This window comes from Strigops habroptila, chromosome 6, assembly GCF_004027225.2.
Source record: "Strigops habroptila isolate Jane chromosome 6, bStrHab1.2.pri, whole genome shotgun sequence".
NCBI lineage: Eukaryota > Metazoa > Chordata > Aves > Psittaciformes > Psittacidae > Strigops > Strigops habroptila.
The window spans coordinates 28,903,387-28,922,581 of record NC_044282.2 but is presented as its reverse complement, the minus strand read 5'-3'; the positions used below and the strand labels follow the sequence as shown (position 1 = coordinate 28,922,581).

Genomic DNA, 19,195 nt, shown 5'->3' with positions numbered 1-19,195 from the left:
TTATTAACTGCAACAGCTGTAAATAGTTGCTGTTCCAAAGCAGTCCCACGTGGCTGGGGATGGCCCTGCCTCCTTTTAACTTTGAGCTCCAAGAACAAGCATTCTCACCCAAAGTCAGTAAAGCCTTCAGTTCTTTAGCTCAATACATTCAAACTAATTAGTTCTTCTACAATAACTCTTCTCAATACAGGGTTCCACAAATCTCCTTTTCAAGCCACAGCCTCCTACTCCCCCTCCCCAACTGCAAATGTCTCTTCACTCCCATGTTTTGAGATTTCCACATTCTTCTTTCCTGGATTGTATGCTGAGTTATTCATCTTAATAGTTCCCCTGGACTCAGCCTGGAACCTCCCTTTAAGTCACTTGCTCAGTCATCTAATCATGCCCTTAATCCTTTCTGGCAGATCTAACCCCAACCAGCTACACTAGCTGAGAGAAAGAAGGAAGCGCTGCCCTACCTATTACATGTAAGCGGTCCCATGCCCTTACAGAAATAATGGCATGGAATCCCTTGATAATTTTTTCTGATAGGAACTGTTCCATCAACCACCTTTTCTTCTCCTGATGACCACTACGACCATATTTTTGTCTTTCTATCTCTCCTTGAAATGTATGGATTCCCAGATGCTTTCCTTCAGCCTTTTCAGGTGAATATATGGTTACAACGGATTTCAGGCTTTCATGAAAGGGGTTTAAAACGGTATTCAAGGAAGGAAAGGGGAAAAAAAGTAATTTTTCAACAAATTAACAAGCAAAAATACTAAGCTAAGGCTGAAAATATACTTGATAATATATATGTGGAAAAAGTCACAGAATACTGTTATTATTCCCAAACTCAAAATTTAAAAAACCAAAATGACAAACAAATCAGCTTTAGATAGCATGCTTAATGATACCAAAATTATGGTATCATTAAAAAAAAAAAAAAAATCCAGTTAGGCTCATCAGATAGTCTTTTGGGGTTCTTTTCAGTCTCAGAAAAGGCCAGTTTCTTTTTAAACACCACAAAGCAGGGGAGGAAAAAGACCCAATCTTTACAGAACTAAAATAAAGCAGCACAAGACTCAGTGGGATGTTCTGGCACAGTTCTACAGAAGTCTCATCATAGGAGCACAGGGTAGCAATAGAAAACACCTACTGGCAGGACCATCCTGCTGAATATGGAGAACAGGGCTAAAGACAGACTTGGGTGACCAATAAAAAATTGAAGGGAGAACTGGAGAGAATGAATAAATTTGGGTTTACATGAATGAGGAGGTTTTGTGTAGGAGTTGTAGTGGGAATAAAATTTCTTCACATTTTATTGTGTAATTTTGCTGTGTAGTAGTGTTTCAGTATGATTTATTGTGTAATGCTATTGCGTGGCATCATTTGTTGAGCAACTTTGCTGCGTGGTATAGTTTTTTATTTAATGATATTGAACATTAGGCAATGGTCTTGCACACCATAATTTGTGTTTTTTGTTGAGCAACATCACTGCCATAGTTCTTGACACAAAGCTGAATTGCAGGAGTTCAGGATTTTAACATACATTCACTCAGAGATGGCAAACAGACTTTTTTTCTGAATGAAGACACACGCAGAAATGCGGCAAACTGAGCAGGTATTTAAGCAGAACTTGGGGCATTGAGATATGATTTCATTTAATAGCAATGCAGCATTGCCTCATAAATCTACCTTGTAACTTCGTCGTGCGATATGTTTTCTGTATCCGTACTTGACAGTAACAACTATAGGAGGACCTTGTTTTATATACTACTGGGTATAAACAAGAACAGTAACATGCTTTCGATGTGACTTAGGCTCTACCCAAAACTATCCTTGCAGGGACCTGCTGAAATTCAGGACCTGAACAAGAAACTCCCCACCTCTTACGCAAAATGCAACTGATAACACAGGATTCCACTGTAACGAAGTGAACAGCAACACTACTGAACTTAGAGCAAAAGTTTAAAACTTTGCATTAGTATATTAGTAAAAGACTTGAGCATATTTTAGATGCCATCACAGTATCATCCTACTATTGTTTAACATTCTCCAAAGCAGCAGCACGAAGAAATAAGTTTGCTCTATAAGTAGTATTAATGTAAGTTACTTATCTTTACATTCCTTACATAAACTTGTCTTTTCATCCCTCTTTTTCTTCTCTGATCATTTTTGCTTACAACAAATGCTGTCTATATACAAACTTAAATAACATGTTTGAAGTTCTGGAAATATATCAGAACTAGAAGTGTTTTTCCAAACAAATCGAGTAATCCATAAGGATATCAATCAACTCTGTACCCACATTTATTTTTATATCCATCTGAAAATGCTATTGATTTGCTACACCAGCATCTCTTTCATGCGTTACCTGGCAGTCTATGAACAATTGTATGTTGCAAGAGGCAGAGAAAGAGAGCAAACACTGGTAGATTACAATGCTGTGCTGCTGCAAGCATTTTTATTTCATCTCATACCCTGGCAGGTTTGAAATACAGAAGCAAAAAATATGCACACAGGCTTATTTTTTATAATACAGCAAAACCCAAAAGATAAGCTGGGAAGGCAAATTGTGGAAAAAAGTGAACTCCATCTATAACATAAGATTAATTTATTATCTGACAGATGGCAGTAGGGAGGGGGGTGGAAAAGAAAAGACTGCTGATGCAGTGAGCTTCCTGTCTGTGTCGAAGGCCCCACATTCTCACTTATCATACTACCACGAAACATGTCCACAGTTGCAGTCACTCCAGAGTTCTGCTCCATGTATTTCTAGTTTTAAATCAAAAGAGCCTAGACCTCACCGCTGTGTGGACAACTGCAAAACTAAGAACACATCCAGAGAAATGATTCTTCTGTCAACTGCCCATGGCTACTCACAACAGTGACTATGAAACCTGTAACTCAACCCCGCTTGTTTCATTTGACTAGCGAGAGAGCCATTCACGCTGACCAATACTTCCAGAGCCACTGGTCATCACAGCAAGTTAGCATCTCGTTTGCTGTCCCAGCACCAAGAGCTGCTTTTTCACATTTCTCCATATTCCACGACATTCCTTCAGCATCTTCCACATTGCAGTCATGGGGTGCCAATACACAAACGGAGCATATTGAAAAGGGAAAACAGCAGAACCGACCCAAACACGCTTAATATAAATGAAAAACGTTTGCATTCACGGTAACAACCATTTCCTCGTTTAGTTTGCTGAGCTCCACGCGATGCTGTCACAGGATTCCCACCTGCCGCAGAAGCCAAAGGCTGCCTGAGCTCCAGCGGGAATTACCAGAGGGCCTCGCTTCCCCCGACATCAGGCTCCCGTACAAGCACCCCAGGGCACGCTGCAGCGAGGGAGAACCGAGGAACGACGGCTCTGGGAAGCCGATTTCGCTAAGTCCAGCCCGCAGGCGCCCGGGGGACACCCTCACCTTGCCACGAAGAGATGCCCCGCGCACCCCGGGCCGTTACACAGGATTAAGGAGATAAAACGCACAAAGCACCCGAGCACACCCACAACGACGAGGAGGAGAGGCCGGTGCGGAGGGACCCGGCCGGCCGGCCGCCCGCCGCCGCCGCCCCGGGCCCGCCCGCCGCCTCAGCCCCCCTCGGCGCGCGCCGCGTCTCCCGGGAGACGGAGCCATTTTGAACCGCAGCGCCTTAGTGACAGCGGGGCGGGGGGCGCCGGGCGCGGCGATGGCGATGATGGCGGGGCCCGCACTGGCGCGTTACCTCGGATGCTCCAGGTCCAGCGGTAGAACTCGAGGGTGTCGTTCACCACGCTGGACACCAGGCCCATGGCGCGGGGGGGCTCGGCGGCGGCGGCGGCACCCATGGTGAGCAGCAGCAGCAGCGGCGGAGCCGGCAGACCTGTCTCGGCGCGTGCGTCCGTGCCTCTGCGCCGGGGCTGCTGCTGCTGCTGCCCTTCTACAGCCGGGGATGTGATTTAAATCTCTATCTCTCGGTATCTTCCCTCCAGACTCCGCCTCGCTCCCGTCACCGGCTCCCGCGCCCCGCGGGCAGGGAGGAGGGCGCGGAGGCGGGGGAAGGGAGGGAAAGAAAGGCGCGAGGCGGCGGCCGCAGCTCCGTGCGCGGCGCGGTGCGGGGCGATGCGGTGCGCTCGCGTCACGTGACCGCCGGGCCGCTGCCCGCCGGCGGCTGCCCGCCGGGTGCGCGTGGCCCCAGTCCCGCCGCGCAGGCGCAGTGCGGGTGGCCAAGCGGCGCCCGGGCGAGGGGAACAGGTGCGGGGCCAGGAGCCGTGTCCTGCCTCAGCGGGCGGCCGGGGTGGGAAGGGGGTGCTGCTTGTCCCCGTGCGCCTCTCGTTTTCAAGGAGCTCCGTTTTTATCAGACGGGGGATGAACATTTCAGTCGTCTTTGATTTCCTTTCTTCCTTTTCTCTTCTCAGCAGTTTGCATTTTTTTTCTTCTCTGCTCCCCGTCTCACTCACCCCTGATGGACAGGCCAAGGCACTGGTAGTTGATAGTTACTTGATAGTTACTCCACGGTGAGCAGAGATGCTGCGTCTAGTGCTTGGAAGCCAGCAGGTGTTTGGAAGTAGGGATCACCTGCACTGGGAAAAGGAAGAGGAGCTATGTCAACCCGTGGAGGCCTGGATGGACTGGGAAGTCCAACTTATCCCAATGCTACCTGAAAGTCAGAGCTGAGGCCAGGTTACCACAGGCTGACGTGTGGACAGCTGCTACTCTCACATGAGAAGAATCAATCAGAACTCTGCATTAGTTATACAAACTTGAATTAGATTTTATTTTGATGGCACTGATCATGGCAGGAGGTCTGGTGAGAGAAACAGTCTGAAACAATCTGCCACTGGGTATGGCAAGGAAAACACCAACCTCCTTCCCAAGTTGCAGGCAGACAGCGTGGTGTTACCTGTGGTTCCTGTGCCTCCTTCAGGTGAAACCACTACAGCATATTGTTGGGCAGTTAGAAACTTGATGTGTGGTTGTCATTGTCTAAAGCATGGCTTCAGAACTTCAACATTATCACTTAAATCAAAAGGAAACCAGAAGAATGAGTCATAATTCTCAGACTGGTATATGGCTGTTTGCCTTAGCCACATGTTTGAAATAGGATGGGCTACTGAAGGGATCAGTGTGACAAAGGATCTCACTCCCCTGTCATCCCTGATGTCAGGCAAGATGTGGAATAAGCAGAGTGCTGCCAACCCAAGAAGTATACAGACACAGTCTACCAAAGAGCAAAAGGAACAAGACATATTAGCAATATTAATGCAAATTCATAATAATTATTTATATTATAGCCTAGATATGCTTACTTCTTTATTAAAATTATTATTCTTTTTATTCCATGGAATTCTTTTTTGCAAAATTGACACCAATAATTATTGTTTATAAAACATATATATATATAAGCCAGTTTACTGTTTCATCTATTTCAGATTAGATAACTTTTCTTGATTGCAATTAATTCCTTTATATTGGCAATATGATTGCACATAGATAATTTTACAGAGCAATTAATGCTTGAGAAGAGCCGCAGCAGAGCTGCAAAGCTTGGAGAACAGGGAGAAGATGAACAATCTAACCAGAGTAACTTCTGTGCTTTGATATTGGCTTTAAAAAATGTGAAGTTTATGACAAACTATTGTCATTAGTTCAACTTTCAGCCTGCAAGCATGCAGACATGCTTTTAAAATTAGGTCCGTGTCTGGGGCCTTCCAAACACGTCTCAAGAGTTTCCTACGTTTGTGCATCCAGCAGGACGTGGTGGTTCTAGGAAAGCTGAGCCCCATGTCTTCTACTCAAAGAGAGCAGGAGGAAGGCATCCACTGATGCAGCCTCCACGGAAATCTGCAGCAGAGGAGTCAGAAAAATATGATGTTTAAATGTCATTAATTAGCTAATGTTGTCATCTTCTACTTGGTAATCTACACGTTCCTAAAACCTGGCCATCTCAGATGGGCAAATTCCTGCTTGGAAAAGGCAGACCTGTGGCAGTGATCCCAGAGGAACACCTAACTTCCCAGCTGTGCTCTGGCCATTCTGGTGCTCCAAGGTGCTTGTGCTGGCCGCAGGCAAGTCTGTGTGCTTCAGGAAAGGTGCAGAAGGTTACAGGAAGCTGTGGGACAGTCTGCTCCAAAGAAGGTCTCCTCCCAGTTCCCATTCAAGATACCAATTGTTTGTATTCCTTTCAGACTTTTCGTAAAAAAACACAGTGAGACATCTCATTTCAGAACTATTTCAAGCCATTTTCTGCTTCTTCATGAAACAAATAAATAGCAATAGAAATGTTACAAAATCCAAATGATCAGTGCATTTAGTAATGTACGTGAAAAATCATTAATTCATGAATTTCAGTGAAGCATATTCTGCTATAATGTTTGATGAATGAGCAGATGCTTCTGCACTAATTGAAAGTATTCCCACTCAGGTTTTGCTTCAGGTTAGCAATGAGATTGTTGTGAGGGGAAAAAATGAAATACAGGTATGTTGGATAACACCTATGCAGTGTGTTAGGAAGAAAGCAGTCAGAGCCTTGTATCCTGCCACCAGTGATCCCTCCAGGCAGCTCACCAGAAGACAAAAACAAAAGTAAAAGAACTTTGCCTTGCTACAAAGAGAATCACCACAACCAGGAACTTTCCTGGTGGGAAACCATAAAGTGCATTTGGCAGAAGGTGTTAGTGTTAAACCATGCAAAAAGGTGTTTTTTTACCACCGTTTTGGTGGTAAAAAAAGGTGCCCTTTGGTAAAGGGCTACCTATTCGTTTACCAGGAAAGAAGGCATACAAAGTATTATATGTATTAAGCATGACAAATCCTAACTGTTCAGAACTTAACTTTAGAAATGTTTTTGTTACTTTATTTAACTATCATATTTTTTTCATTTGGTTCCATTAATGTTTGAAGAGGGAAAATGATGAAATAAGTTAGCACATTAATTTGCAGCGCATGGGATTTTCTTTCACAGCCTGTCAGATTTATATGCTCCTTGCATTGAAGCTTTCTAGCTGATATGCTTTATAAAGACTGCTGGCTGTGCCAAAATGCCTGTCTGATCTTTGAATCAACAAGTACAGGCTTAAGTGTATGCATATGCAATAGTACAAATGCTATCTGCTTCAGTACAGAGGGTGGTTTAAGGCAGCTTTAAACCATACATGCTCAAAAGAAGCTGTTTTCAAACAACCATAATTTTCTAAAAATAATAACATTACAACCAACAATGTGTCTTTCAGCACTGATTAATTTTTTTTGTTTATTACGTAACATGTTGTTAACTCCATAATTTGAGGTGGGGTAACTCAGGCACACAGGGATTACACAGCTTTTGCACAGGGAGGCTTCCTTAGGATCTGAAACAGATCCAGCTCTTTTGTCTTCTAAACCATCTGCTAGATGCCATCTGTCCTTTCATACATTCAACTGCATCAAAATAGTGTTTTTCCAAACCAAATATAATGGTTGCAAATGTAAGTGCACCAAATGAGGCATCAGAAAGTATTCAGAGGTGTTAATACCAAGTGCAGGCTTTGGCCAAAACATACCTTTGCTGTAAGTTCTCACTAGGTTCTATCTCACTTGCATCTGCCAGCACCAGGACTGAATTTATTTCTGGTCTGTACCAACTTCATGTTTTGAACATCAGCCATTTTTGCTGTGGCTTTATCTGAAATACCAGAATTAAAATATGTTTAATATCCTGGTTTAAATGCCCAAGAGCCAGATCCAGCAGAGAGAATTCCCAGTGAAGTAAATACAACTCTTTTTTCCACAGGACTCTATGTACATATGGACATTTCTTCTCCACCTTTCTACCCAAAAATTTGGTCCCGAGAAAAAGACCAGGGGGGTGATAGACCACTTCCTCCCAAACTACACTGTTTTATTCCCAAGTAAATATAACTATGGTTTGACTCCAGATCAGTATGTTTACAGGTTTTAAACTGTAGAACTAACCCCATTTACTGCAAAATTGGATGGTGACTGGAGGTAGTGTTGGCCTGCAGTGCTGGGCTGCATCCAACTTAAACTGCTGCTGTCCTGTGGTGGTCCAGAAGAGGAGTCATTAATCCCGTGCTTCCCAGCCCTACTCAGAGCTTCATTTGTAAGTAATTCCTCTATGGGAGGTTTCACCCTAACCAAGAAGCTGATGTGTATAGGTAGTATATGAGATGTGTTGTGTACCCAGCAGGTACACGTTCTTAGCTTTAGCTGCGTTCCAGCTTCCTTTTAAAAATGAGCGTTTCATGGACACAAGGATGATAAAAACCTGTATGCATACTATCTCATTCTGCTTTACTGATACTTTTCTTACATGGTTTCTCATACTTTTACACAGCTAAGATTTTTATCTGCAGTGATATCTGCCACAGCATCTATCATTTGTGAGGTGTGGCAAGCATGCTTTTGCAATGAGGGCTTCATATGTGTACATGCTGGAGAACAGCTATGCCAAACTATCAGCTGATGTTTTGAGGGCACTATGTTGAAATGACAGCAACATGTATAGTCAGATTTGCAGCATGTCGCTAACTACCAAATCCAGCCTTTTCCATAGGTGTGTGTCACTGCTACTGCACCCACTTCACTGGGTGTGTCAGCCTCCTGAAGGCGTGTAGCTGTTTGTAGGGATGATTTTGCACCTTTGCTTCTGCACTAGTAATGGCCTGAAATGTAGGGCATTGTCCCCTGCAGAAGCCTCTTATAGCAATATAGTAAGGTGGAAGGGCGTTGATTTTGCAAGCTCTGTGCTATTATGCTGTCTCTGGCTGTAACTGTGCGAGTATGGGTGGTAACAATAGTGCTGGGCATACCCTTTATCTGTGTGATGTGTGGAGGACAAAATTGTGGTGAAGGAGTTACATAAAGGCTGTGTCACCCTCTGAGCCTCTGAACCGGTGTGACCTGCCAACACACTGCCTTTCACTCTGCCAGGGGGATATTCTGTAGACCTGCATGCCCTCAACAGACAGGGCCTGAGTGCCAGTCCTCATTAGAGGCTCGTGTTGTCCTATCCTCAGAAGATCGTGTGGAAGTATTTGCCACAGGGTTATATATTTATACACAGCAGGTTAGCCATATTAACACCCTGCTGAGATAAACGGGTATTATTCAGTTCATTTTATGTATGGTGAAATCAAGCCTAGAGAAATGCAATGCCAGTTCCAGCTCTCTGGAATGGAATAGAGCAAAAATGTTGGGATCTCCCTTCAGTTAACTAAGTCTTGTCCACTCACTGGTATAAATCCCTCATTCACTGATCTTTCCAGTGCCATATTCAGGCATGATTGGTTAAGGCATGAGCCTCAGGACCCTACCTGGAAAGAATCTGAAGAGCCACTAAGTAGTTGTAAGCAAGACAGATACTACTTCTAAAACATAACATTTCCTATACTAAATAGTGAAAGTCCAAATTTCTCACAAAATGTATGAGAGTTTTCTTGTATGTTTTCATTCAGTGGCTGCTCTAAAGCTTTTTACTTAGCAGGGTTCTCAACAGAAAATTTTGTAGTAGTTGCATGTGTATAACACAATGGTGTTTTAAGAGAACAGAACTAGAGCAGAAGAAGCTAATATCAATTATACGTTGAAATCAGAAAAACAGCCATTACCTTGTAAAGGACTTTGAAATTGTCTTCTGTAAGCTCCTGTCCACACTCAGCCCAAGTTGCCATAAATCCATCTCTCCAGCCTTGGAAAAGGCAGGGAAATCCCCAGGGAGGGCTGCTGTACAGGTGCACTGTGCTTCCTGCTGGGGATTGCACTGCCTGTTGCAGGGTGTTGTGGTGCTGGGCTTGGTGTTAGCCTGTGAGCCATCCATTCTTACTGTAAGAGGCAATTAATGCTCAGAAGATTTTTGCCAGGATTACAAAGCTGTAGTGGGAATGAAGGTACCTGTCATCCACAGAGTAAGAGTCACAGCTCTACATGGCAGCTAAATGGACTCGCAGAAGGGAAGATGACACCCTAAACTGTTGTGCTTTTTAAAAGGCAGCTATTGCATATGAGTAGGTGCACAAAATATGCACATTTTATCAGCCATGCACATTTCATCAACCCCAGTCTAGCTACAAGTCCTTATTTTGCCTCAGGTCTTGTCTCAAAATTTTAGGTCTTATCTATGTAATGGAACAGAATTCTTAAAACCAAAATGTAAGAAGCCTTGACACTGGAAGATCTATCTGCTAGAGGCAATATTAGAGTATGCCCAAATGACAAAAAACAACCAGATACTCTAATACCTGTCCAGAAATCACAGGAATGGAGGCTCTCATGGACACAGAACAATAGCTCCGTACCTGTATTACCTCAAGAATTCATGAAGCTACAGTCTGAACAGATCGTCAGCACAGTATAAATGAACAGGACTCTTTGGACTTCTGTAGAGTCTTTATAGACACCTATTTTATGTCATTTGCAGGCAGAAACGCCAACAGAAATATAATACTTGCCTTTTCATTGAGAAAGCGGCAACTGAAAATGTGAGGGAGGAAAAAGATGCTGCCCTAAAAGAGCACAATAAAATGTTTATAATTATAGTAACATACTTCGAGGATCAATTTATTAATACATGTTAGCATGAAAACAATCTTTATTTTTTTTAAATAAACTTGTTGAATAATATTTTTTTTTCTTTTATTTATGCCTAGCTGAGTCTAATAACAAAAGAACTGGTCTTCTTTGCTCTAGTCCTACTAAAAGCCATAGGATTCAAAGATGGAAAGCAAAAGAGGCAAGTAACAATAATGACTCTGAGCTTCAATAGAGAGAACTTCAGGGAGATTCCCGGTACGCTGGTTCCCGGGAGCTGCTGCTTTGAAAGACAAAGGAGCCCAGGAGAGAGCGGGTATATTTAGGGATATTTATTGATATTTATGGATAACTTCCTCAAAGCACGAGAAGCATCCACTTCTGTATGCAGGACATGATGCAGGTATAAGGAGGCCAAACTAACTGAATGGGGAACTGACTGGGTTTAGGTGGAAAAAGGAAGTCTATGTGAGATGGAAGCAGGAATAGGCTGCTACAGGAGAATAAAGAAAGAATGCCCAGGCATGCAGAGGTTAAACTAGAAAAGATAAAGCTTAGCCAGAGTGAAAACTGGTGAAGGACATGAAGGATTACAAGAAGAACTTCTATTGGAACAAAAGCAGCAAGAGGAAGACTAAGGCCAAGTGGACAGTTGACCTAGTGATGAAGGAGATGGCAAGGCTGAGGTCTCTGTGCCCCAGTCTTTTCTGGCTCGGTCTGTTCTCCGGCTTTGCATGTGTTTGGAGGAATACAACCAAGGTTAGAGGAAGACTTAAGGGATTAATTAAGCAACCTGAACACAGAGCAAAGCAGGATGCATGGCTGATATCCCTGCAAAGCTGATCTCTATCTGTTCAAAAGGCTGCAATGATCAGAAGTTCCCAATGACTGCAGAAGCAAATGTCACACCCATCTTCCAGAAAGCCAAGGGAGAAGAGCTGGGGAAATACAGGCCAATTTTCCTTTCTTCAGTCCTTGTGAAGATGAAGGAGTAAATCCTTCTGTAAACCATATCCAGGCACCTAAGAGAGAAGAAAGCGATTGGGAAAAAAGCAACATGGATTTACCAAGTGCAAATTGTGCTTGACCAACCTAATTGCCTTCTACAATGTAATGACTGGATTTGAAGATTAGGGCAGAGCAGTGGATGTCATTTACCTTCACTTTTGCAGGCTTTTTACTCTGTCTCTTGCAGCATCTTTGGAGAGATAGAGACTAGCTTCATGAATTACAAAGTGAGTAAAACAAAGGCTGGAACAACAGGCTGGAAGTGTCATGGTGGCTATTTATAGGTTCATTGAGCATATGCCTTGGGCATTCATATTGGGACCAATATTGTTTAAAATCTCCATTCATGGATTTGACAGTGGAACAGCATGTGCCCTCCACAAGTTCACAGATGATATCCAGCTCGGGGGAGAAGTCATTGTGCTGGATGATATGGCTGCCATTTGAGGTATCTTGACAAGCTGGAGGAATGGGCTGACAGACATTTTATGAAATTCAACAAGGGAAAATGCAGTCCTACATCTGGGATGGAATAATGCCATGTCACAGCACAGGGTGGGGACGGAGCCAGAAAACCACTTTGCAAAAAAGGGCCTAGGGGTCGTTCTGAACAGCAAGCTGGACATGAGTCAGCAGTGTGCCTTTGCAGCAAAGGTGGTCAAACATGTACCGAGCTGTGATAGCAAGAGTGTAGCCAGCAGGACAAGAGAGGAGCTGCTTCTACTCTGTTCTATTCCATTCTACTTTATTCTATTCCGTTCTACCCTATCCTATTCTGAATAAACTGTCTGTATTTACCATTTAGATTGACAGCTACTGAAAGGGACTGGAATCTGCAGCTCCTGGAACAAGATTAAACATTGTACTTATTGTAAGAATGTGAAAATGTTCAAGGAAAGGTAGGCTGTGTCTGGTAGAAACCAACAGCAGAACAGAAAGTAACAACAGGAGAAGACAATGACTGGTAATTCTCCAATAGACTTCCCTAGCTGCTAGCAATCTGTGACTATTTGATCTATATTTGAAACGAGTTTTATGGGCATTCCCCAAATGACAGAACAATCTGCCTCTTTCAGCACCAAAAAGAACCCTGTCTGAAACATTAAAAAGGGAATTTAAAAAACCATGGAATATGTTAAGACTGTAGCTACTTGGTAGCATAACCTTCTGGGGAAGAAAAATAGTTTCTTTGATATTCAAAATTTTTAGTATGTCAGAGAAACTATGGATGACTCGGTTTATTTTCCACAATCCTTTTAAAAGATCAGTTGTTAAAGTGTATTAAAGAAAGAAAAAGAAGTTGATATAATGCAATATAACAACATACATCAGACACTGGGTAAGGAAAAAAATCTAGTAATAATGAAGAGTTAACTTTGAACATGAAAATGGCTATCATACAGCCAAAAGTTAATAGACGTACATATGGTACATAGTAGCATTCATTATACCAGCATGCTCTAGCAAGGGTACCTGTAGGTGCGGGTCTAGCTCCAGCATGTATTCAAATGCCACAGAGGCTATTTAACTGCAGAAAGGAAATCATACTTCTAATTTTTTTACAATTTTACACAGTGCAATATTGTTATCTAAAGAACAATGCCCCTTAGGACAGTATCTTATTACAAGATCTATCTCCTCTCTTTTGTTGATGCAGGGGTAAGGGAGAACACCAGATAATTCTGCCAAAGTGCAGGTCCATGCATAACACAATGCCAGCCCAGAATTGTTCAGTGGCTGCAGCACAGAGGACATGGTCCTCAGACCTACTTGTTATCGTGTCAAGAAGCAGCTGAAACATCCATTTATATGAGAGGTGAGGCTAGAGAAAATGGCATCTCGTCCATGTTATGCATAGAGACTGCCAAGAAAATATTCCTATAGAGGTACAGTGACCTGTAATCATGATTCACTGATCTTACTGCTGTTTAAATAGGTATCTGAGGTGATTCCACCTTCTTCACCTCTTCCTACTCCTCCTTTCCTTTTTGCAAACATGATCTCAGCTTTGATGTTAAGTTTAAATACATTCTTGCTGCATATTCAATTTCTGTGGTCAGGGCTTGCCATACGTTCAATGAAGAAACATGAGCTCATGCCTGCAGGACTTGGAGTTTCCAGGTCGTTCTCCTGTGTCATGTCTGTACACTAATAGCACAGTGTAATAACAACCCACATGTGCAATAATAGCTTATAGAATTTTTGTTATTTGGATGTCCAACTTAAAGGATATGGTGGGTGCAATGTATATCATCATCTTATATATGTGATATTTTAGCCATATCATTCTTATGAATAAATAATACATAGCAGCAGTTGATTGAGCAAAATGGTAAGCCTGTGCTTAATCTCACATTACTTTGTGCACCTGCATATCTTCTATGGACTGCTCTAGGTTTCATAGCCAGTGGGGAGGAATAGACACTTGGAGAGGAAGACACGTTCGAACACCCTTAGATAAAACAAGCCATTGCCTGAGGTTTTCTGTCTCTACCTATAATACAAAGAGCTTAAAACAGTGACTAGGTGAAATACCTAAGTGTTAGATGACTAAAGAAAATTAATCCCACCTTATATATAGTTTAGATAAACTTCACACATCTGAGCCGATGTGTATATTCTCTACATACATACAAACAGAATGTGCTGTCCTATTATGAATAATAGGAATACTTTTCATGTATCTATCTCGTTCACCCCAGGATCTCCTCTGCTTATAACCGTTAATTAATGTGGCTTCTTATCAATCCCCTGAGGAAAGAATTGCCCCCAATTTAGGGATGAAGAAATGCAGTTTTAGCATGCCTAAATAAGTCATCCCAGGTTGCACAGAAAACCAGTCACATAAACGTAAATACCAGAGGATGCCTCACGATCGTAGCCCAAAGATAAGGTAATCATAAGGTGTGGCTCCCAAATCAATATGGTGCTTGTTTCCACCCTATTCAAAGTAAATATGTTGAGGTGTGGTGTGCACAGGGTAATTCCCGATGTGTTCACATCAGTTGTGCATTAAACTTGGTACGGATGTAGCCAGACTAAGGACAGAACAACAGGGCAAGATCAAATACCTTTTCCACATACTTGAGACATTTGTCTGTCTGCACGATTCATCTATTTTGATTCTACAGAATCTAACCTTTCAGCAAAGAATCACGATTTGAGGGAAGCTGTGTGGAGAAGGACTTGGGAGTACTGGTGGACGAAAGATTGGATATGACCTGGCAACGTGCTCTTGCAGCCCAGAAAGCCAACCATATGCTGGGCTGCATCAAAAGGAATGTGACCAGCAGGTCAAGGGAGGTGATTCTCCCCCTCTACTCTCGTGAGACTGCACCTCCAGTACTGCATCCAGCTCTGGGCCCCCCAACACAAGAGGCACATGGACTGGACCTGTTGGAGCGAGTCCAGAGGAGGGTCACAAAGATGACCAGAGGGCTGGAGCACCTCTACTGTGAAGAAAGGCTGAGAGTGTTGAGGTCCTACACCCTGGACAAGGCTTAGGAACAGCTGGGGAGGTTAGCTGGTTCAGGCTGAAAGCAGGACAGAGAACATTTTAGAAGCTTGCTAGTGTAGATGATTTCAATTCAGGATTGTGGAACATTGCCTGATGCCAATTTATTAGTGGGGAAATAGGCTTCTACTGATGCCAGGTTTTGTTCACACCATCAGCAGGTTTCATGTCTAAACCTACCATCATCAGTGTGTGCATTGCCAGAGCTGCAGGACAGATCGTGTGGTGAGGTTACCTCCCTGCTTTGCCATATGGAAGCAGCAAACACATGGATACTTCAAATGCTGCTGAAGTAATCTCAAAGTATTATTCACACAATCCCTTTATGTTTTCATTCTCTCTCCTTTTTCTTGTCACTCTTCCATGTATGAATAACTTCCTGATGGGTTGTCAATTTGTACAATGCGTCACTCTCCATTTCCATATGGCCCTCTCCATTTCCTACACAGTTCATTGCTAATATGTCAGCCAACAAAATGCCAGGTCACCTTTCTGCTGCTATCTGGGTGATGCTATGGTTTGGGTTAACTGCTGGTGTGAGCAACTAACAGCCGACTCCTTCACCCACCATCACAACGACATAACTATGAGCAGAGGCTTTCTCATCCTTTTCCTGGAGGATACAAGTGAAAGTAACTGAGAGGTTGCATGTTAAGGGCAAAGAGGAAGGAGAAGAGAGCACAATGACCATGGGCCTCAAGGTCAGCCTCTGGAAGTGGCTGCACTGGAAGGTGTTTTGCTGAATGCTACAAGTGCTGGACTAAGTAAAAGCTGTGGACATGTCTTGGAGAATGGTCTGTGGCCAGAAGGTCAACAGATCCTTTTTACTTTTGTCATGGGTGAGTTGTAACAGAACAGGAAGAGACTCCTGAGTTTGACTCCAGTATCCAGCTTTATGCACTAGATTTATTACTGTTTCATAGCTAGGGATTGTATTTGGCTTTGTGTAAAGATGGGAGAAATAAGTATTTCTCTTGCAACACTTCTTTTTTACCATTATCTGGTAATCTACAGAGGATGCAGGGGAAATGATTTAAACAAACAACTAAGGCCTCTTTTAAATTGCTTTTGCAATTTGCAGAGATATAAGAGATGCAGGTACAGTAAGGAAAAGTACCAATCTCTTCCAGTATTTTTGTAGCTCTATCCTAGCAGTAGGCTGAGACAGATTAACTAATACTGAAAAATTGTCCCAAATGAATGGACTGAGGAACCCAGTACAGTTGGTCTTTGGCTCATGTCATTTCTTAGCAAGCTTTTTCTGACTGACAGGGATGGGGAAAGGTGTGTGAAACAATTTGCTTGTTGGAATTCCTCTCATAGTTCAGCTTCTTTTCATACTTGCCTAAATTTTCCCTTTAGCTAGCAAGTGACACCTTAGAACACTTCATATGGGTGGAATTGCAGGTGGTCAACAAGTGCACGTTTTCAATGTTACAGTCCATAATACGCTGTTGAGTCACCAGGTAATGAAGAAATCTCCTTGGCATTAACAGGCGGAATTATGCTTATCCTTCCATAGCTTGCCTTTTTTTCAATCTCCAATAGTAATGTATTCCAGGACCATTCATCATGATGATGAAGCAATAGTGAAACGATTTCTGGTAACAAGATCATGATGACATACAATGTTGTATTATTATTTTCCCTAGCAAATTCTCCTTCAGTTTTCCCAGTTATTAAACATTTTTAATAAAGAAAAATAAATTCTTAACATAGTTTCTATTTATTTTGGCCCATATTACTTTAGCTTTAAAGACTTCCAAATGCACGCTATTTCAGATGGGAATAAAAGCATGTCATGTTGATAACAAATCCTAACCAGGCTTTAATTTTTGACTAGACAAGAGGAGGACATTATTTCCGTCTTCTATTAAAATATTTTCAGTTTTTCTGTGCGTACTTTTGGTTTTGCACATATATTTGATTTCGTTGATATATTGGCTGCGTACCCTAAAAATGGCGTTATATTCATGGAAAATGAAGGAGAAACATGCTGTTTCACCCAAAATTTTTATTGTCAGTAGAGTCTCTTAAAATTCTGTAAAACCAAAATTCTCTGATGCACAACATCGTATCAGTTCATAACATGAGAGTGGATATGCATAGCACACCAGTGCACAACACACAACATGACCCCTGGTCACCTGGCATTCGTTCTTTCCTAAGCCATGTCACCCTGCAATAAGAGATGTGGGAGCAGGAGGTATTCCTCATTTTCCCAGGTTGCCTCCCCTTAGCCTCAAAGGGAGGAGATAGATAGGATTTCTGTCTGTGCATGCCAGATTTACAAGATGAGTGTGTACTGGGATAACATACGCGACCAGAGCCTGCCATTATCTTCTCAGATAATGACAAGATAACATAACAAGTATGTAAATGTTCACTATGTAAACTGCGGCATACTGCAGACACATGGCCAGGGCTGCATCCTGGTGTTTCCCTGCACAGTGATATTTTCATTGCAGACTGCACATTCTTCCATCATCCTGCAATCACTAGGTATCACATCATGGTAGGAACAGTTCAATGGGATTCCAACAGTGAAATCACATGCTTTCTTGATTACTTTGTCAGTAAGAGAATAAAGTCTCTGTTGTCCCAAAAGGCAAAGGTCTCTTCGACAATGTGGCAATATATCTTTGCTGATACTTCCTATATACACACATACACATGTTGAGTACCACTTGAGAATAATGGAATAGTAGCCTCAGAAATTAATTTTCCATGTGTTCATATGATGGGCAGATAATGTGCATTTGAGTACCACTGATGACTACTGACACTTGGTGAGTCCAGTTACAGACTGCTGCTATTTCAGGGATATTTGAAGACTTGTTCTATAACCCAGAGATGTCATTTCAATGCCTGACTTTGTATGGTGCTGCTCTCACAAATTCATTAGAAAAGGGAACGGGAGTGAAGCATGTGGCAGTAGAGCTGCACCTTGATGGAAATAAGACAGATGCAGATGAGGAAATGGATGGACCTTCTGTTTGGGAAAAATTATGTGAAGACAGAAAGAATAAGTATAATTTTGCTATGTGGAACTGGGAAGGAATTCTCCCAAAGAGGATGGGATTGTTGAAGAAGATAGATATATGAATATTGCCAAAATAATGCCAAGAGATAGAGGCATCGGGCAGGGGTGTGCATGGAAAGCTGATGAGAATTTAGTGTGAAAAAAGGAGAAAAGGTGAACTAGTGGTGAAGTTATTGGACCAGGCTTCGGGATTACAGGTATTATTATAGACATGTACATGTTGTTTTCCTGAAGGAAGGAAAAAGGTATGCCATTACACTTCCATTACGATGACTTTCAGAGTCTTGTTAAACAACCAAAACCATTTGCATATTAGGGCTCTCACTGATGTTGAGTCTCTTCAGCATTATTCACCTGTCACCAGTGCTGTGCCCTTTTGAGCTACTCTGTCATCAAAGAAGTAAGGCACAGGTAAAACTACCTGTAGCTTTTTAAGAAGTTCTTCACTATGAGGGTGCTGAGGGGCTGGCACAGGTTGCCCAGAGAAGCTGTGGCTGTCCCATCCCTGGCAGTGTTCAAGGCCAAGCTGGATGGGGCTTTGAGCAACCTGGTCTAGTGGAAGGTGTCCCTGCCCATGGCAGGGGGTTGGAACTGGGTGAGCTTTAAGGTCCCTTCCAACCCGAACCATTCTATTACTCTTTTATGAGTGCAATACAACCACCTTTCTTAGAAATATGTTAGAAGGGAACAGCAACTGAATATTCAGTTTATTCCTTTGGAACTATTTTGGAGTTCTTCAAGCTCTTTGAGTAGTTTTGTAACGTAGTTTACTTTATTCTTTGGTTTTGCTCCTTATGATACAAAATTTTGTGTAGGTCTTGAAAGAATTATACATTCACTGTTCAACAGAATGGACACTTCTGAGAAAACTACCTCTCAGAAGTCTCATTTTAAAGTCGTCTTTAGGAAATTCACCATTTCAACAGATGGACTAGAGAAAAGATAGGACTAAGGTGCATAGTGGTAGAAACAGGACTGTGATGCAAAAAAGAGTTCCCCAAAATATTCATGTCATATGAATTACACCTCCTATACAGCATATGGCAAGTAATTTAGGAAGCAAAAAGTAGCTAATAAAATAAACATGACAATGCATTTTATAGTTCTGGAAAATTTATTTAGAACAAAATAAGCCT

At 42.4% G+C, this 19,195-nt stretch overlaps 1 protein-coding gene across 2 annotated transcripts in view; it reads right to left on the bottom strand.

Annotated features, from left to right (window-relative positions):
- The window catches only part of ELOVL4 (ELOVL fatty acid elongase 4), a 34,265-nt gene extending 30,089 nt beyond the window's left edge, over positions 1-4,176 (bottom strand). The window contains exon 1 of one of the 2 annotated variants that reach the window (XM_030490568.1): positions 3,713-4,176. In XM_030490568.1, coding sequence (XP_030346428.1) covers positions 3,713-3,815 — 103 coding nt within the window. In that variant the 5' untranslated portion in view covers positions 3,816-4,176. Of the gene's footprint in view, positions 1-3,411; positions 3,546-3,712 lie in introns of those variants that run through there. The other variant, XM_030490569.1, reaches the window with a different exon arrangement.
- Positions 4,177-19,195: the final 15,019 nt, after the last annotated feature.